The sequence below is a fragment of the Salvia miltiorrhiza genome, unplaced genomic scaffold (genome assembly GCF_028751815.1).
Source record: "Salvia miltiorrhiza cultivar Shanhuang (shh) unplaced genomic scaffold, IMPLAD_Smil_shh original_scaffold_252, whole genome shotgun sequence".
NCBI classification, from domain to species: domain Eukaryota; kingdom Viridiplantae; phylum Streptophyta; class Magnoliopsida; order Lamiales; family Lamiaceae; genus Salvia; species Salvia miltiorrhiza.
Window position 1 is genome coordinate 245,046 of NW_026651510.1, and position 3,730 is coordinate 248,775.

At 47.0% G+C, this 3,730-nt stretch overlaps 1 protein-coding gene across 1 annotated transcript; it reads right to left on the minus strand.

The window, feature by feature from the left end:
- Window positions 1-1,952: 1,952 nt before the first annotated feature.
- LOC131003672 (uncharacterized) lies at window positions 1,953-2,828 on the minus strand. The gene is made up of 2 exons (XM_057930216.1): window positions 2,388-2,828; window positions 1,953-2,289 (listed from the first exon to the last, which is right to left on the minus strand). The coding sequence occupies exons 1-2, from the start codon at window positions 2,825-2,827 to the stop codon at window positions 1,953-1,955; spliced, it is 777 nt and encodes a 258-aa protein (XP_057786199.1). The 5' UTR covers window position 2,828.
- Between the last annotated feature and the right edge of the window lie 902 nt (window positions 2,829-3,730).

Below are 3,730 nucleotides of genomic sequence, written 5' to 3' on the forward strand. Positions count from 1 at the left end.
ATCACTGTTACGAAAGAACAGTAGAAGAGCAAACATTTCCCAGTGCCCGACTCCCCTGATGATGATGACCAGTGACGGTCTCCTCCACAGCGACGGTCCCCTGATGATTACCAGCCACGGTCTCCTCCACAGCGACGGTCTCCTCCACCCAGTGCTTCAGGGCCCGACGCTTCAGGGCCAAGCGTTTCACGTCCCTGCGACGATGACCCCCGCGATGAGGAGCCACGCCCTTCAGATTATGCCCATTCTCGCCCAGCAGAGACCCCAGATTACAACGAGCAGTGGCGGGCCATGAATCAGTCTGTTCAGGGCGACTACACACCGGCAGAGCAGACTTTTAACTGGTCGACCCAGGTCTACCCTCATTGGTCTTCCCCATTCCTGAAGCCACAGTATAGCACAGAGACCCCGATATTCTTTGCTGAACCGCTGACTTCTATTGCACCACATGAGTGGGGACAGTCCAGTTCGGCAGGGCAGGCTCAGACGGAGGAGCCTGAGTCATAGGCAGAGCAGCAACAGGTACTGCTGCTGCAGCACCCAGAGCAGCCGCCGGTAGAGCAGCCGCCGGCAGAGCAGCCGCCAGCAGAGCCCCCTCGTCGCAGTCAGAGGGTGAGGCGTCCGTCTAACTTTCAGAGATCGCCTTGGGTTAATAGCCGAATGCCACGTCCAGTGACACAATACTGCAGTGACCATTATGAGAAGTGGATGGCTAGGTGTCGAGAGGGTAGGGGTGGTCAGATTTATGTCAAGGCAAGTGGTGGTTTGCGGGAGTACGACGACTTCGCGCGGGTGGATAATGTCAGCCAGGAATTCACAACTGGGGTAAATAATCTATTGATTTTAACATTGTTAAATTACTGTCTACTAACTTATTGATTTTAACTTTGTTGCAGGATATTGACTTGTATTTCTGGACCTTGAGAAATAGACTTCGAGATTCCCTAGATTTACTTGATGACATAGATATGAATAACACAGTCATAGTAGACACAGATTGGTTTGTAAGTAAACTTTAATTATTTATATGTTTTCATTGGTGCTGATATAAATTAATAATTACTTATTTGATCTGTAGATATACCTCAAGAAAGAGTGGGGCGCTCTATTGGATAAGTGGGCAGGAAGTGAGTTCGGCCCCGAGGAGTTTCATGTATTGACTAGTACAGCAATGGCTGATGATTGGGAGCCTGAGATAGACTGGATCTGCCAAGTACGTGGAAAATCACTTAAGGGCCATGAACTTCATCCTGGTCATATAGGATGGATGGATGCCACACAGGTTATCAGTTAAACAATTATTGTTACTTGTCATTTGTGCTTTATCGTTGTTTCTTATCAATTCATTGTGGTTTGTCATAGGTTCTCATGCCAGTCATAATTGGCCACCATTTTATCCTATGTCGGATTCGGTTAGGAGAAGCCGTTTGCGAGGTCTATTAACCAGTATTCCACAAGCTAACACCTCGACAACAGGATGCTCGAGTTGGTGAATTACTACCTTTACTGAGATTGTTGCCAGCTGTCCTTCAGCTGTCGAGGTGGCTAGACGACACATCCATTGATTTGACAGTGGCAAAGGACAAGTGGCCACTTATGACGGCAGAGTTTGCTCCAGCGGAGGTTCAGTTTCACCAGCAGGACTCTGTCAGCTGCGGGCCTTTCGTCTGCATGTATGCTGAACGACTGATATCTGGCTCTCCATCCATTGAGTGGGGTAATAGCAACGTGGCGGCATATAGGAGCAAGATTTCTAGATCTATATTTTCGTTGTGTGAAACTTGGAGGGCCCGATGCGAGCGCCTTGGCATTAGATAGTGTTGTATATTGTTACATTCATTTGTGGTTCTATTTGGTTATTCAAAGAACTTTATTTCCAGTTAATCAGCTTATCGAATAATAAGATAATTCAATCAATATCAATAACTGTTACAACACACAAATACAAACCACTACTCCCTGGGCTCAGTCGCCCTGCCAGCGCACGTTCTCTTGCTGTGTCCTTCTTCATGGCAGATGCTGCACTTCTTTGGTTTACGACGCCTGATACTAGAAGACTCATCTGCTTGTGTGCTGCTGCCTTCACCACCACCTCGATGTCTACCTTCTTTTGGGCGCCCCGCTTGACCTTTTACAATCAGAGGTAATACAACCTGCTCAGCGATGTGCTCGGGAACCAACCACTGGCGTCTCGGCGGGAGATTATTAACTTCGCGAGAGTAAGTATCGATAAGAAAGTCATTCGTGTAGTACGAGTCTACATACTCCGCGATCGTATCACCGGCTTCACTATAAAAACAAACAAACTCCGATAGTAATCAATATAACGAACATTAGAACATATTTACATTTCAATGAACCCGACAGTAATCATTTCATGATCGTACCTTATTGCAGCGATTGAATGAGAACAGGGCAGTTGGTCTAGCTGAAATACTCGACATTCGCATTTTTTCTTCTCCAGATCCACCTTGAAGCTTCTGTCAGCAGTTTGCACCTTATACTTCATGCCACTCAACCTTTGTGCAGTGTATCGACGACTTTTTTGGACTTCAATAGCTACCCTTTTACCAGCCTCAGCAGTCAAGCCTTGCTCGATTTGTTGTGCAGCCCTTAGTCGCTCGCTGAACCATTTCTCAATAACAATTCTGATTGCCTCTAGCATCGAGCATATAGGAAGTCTTCTTGCCCACAACAATCTGGAATTAAAAGCTTCAGCAGCATTTGATGTCATAAAACTGTAGCGTCGCACAGGCATAGGACACATCGAACGAGCCCACTTCTCTGGCCCAATCCCCATTAGTTTATCGTACGCAGCTCTCTTCATAAACTTCAGGGCGTTCATAGATATTGAAGTCGGACTTCTCGTACGCAAATGCAGCTTGTTGATACACCTCGACCACTGCCTTACCGTAATGCTTCAGGTTATTTTGCAAATGGTAGTAGCATAGGCCGTGGGTTGCATTTGGTAACTCATTCCTGATAGCATTGGCAATGGAGATATGCTGATCAGAGACAATCAAAAGTGGATCGGCTTGGCCATAAACACGTCGAATGCGTGACATGAAATAAGTCCACGATTCATCGTTTTCTTTCGGGCCAACACCATACGCGAGTGGGAACAAACTCTCGTTGCCGTCCTTCGTCACTGCAACAAACAAAATACCCCTATTCTTGCCCTTCAAGTGTGTGCCATCGACGACAATCACTGGCCGTAAGCTGAACATGAAAGGGGTAGCCGAAGCTGCAAGAGCAACAAATAAGTGTTTGAATCGGCCATCATCGTCAACTTCCCACTCCACCATCGAACCGGGATTGGATTGTCTCAACATGTATAAGTACTTGGGCAGCATCTCGAAGGACTGATCATGTCGACCATAAACCATCTCAGTGGCTCGATTACGGGCTCGCAAAGCAACATCGTACTTGATCTGTACGCCAAACTCACGTCGCAGCTCCAGCTGGATGGCCTTCGGTTTCAAGATCTCGCAATCGTCGTGTATTTTCTGTGCTAAATATGTTGCGATGACTTTTGCGAGGGCCTTTATTCGCGCTACGCGCCCTAGCTCACCGTCGCATGAGTGCTCATTGGTGAACTTATACACTCCCCAAATGGCTCCATCTTGTGACGATGCATGGAGCTTGAAGGGGCACGTATCTGAATGCTTGCATTTGAAGTAGACTCGTCTGCTATCTGATTTGCTGACAAAAAATTCCTTGCCCTGCTTCA

What these genes read in the sequence shown, in the direction of transcription:
- LOC131003672 (XM_057930216.1), bottom strand. Translation starts at nt 2,827, where the DNA reads ATGAAGAGAGCTGCGTACGATAAACTAATGGGGATTGGGCCAGAGAAG. An exon ending in CATTCAATCGCTGCAATAAG is followed by an intron (nt 2,290 to 2,387) that starts GTACGATCATGA and finishes TTGTTTTTATAG; the next exon opens with TGAAGCCGGTGATACGATCG.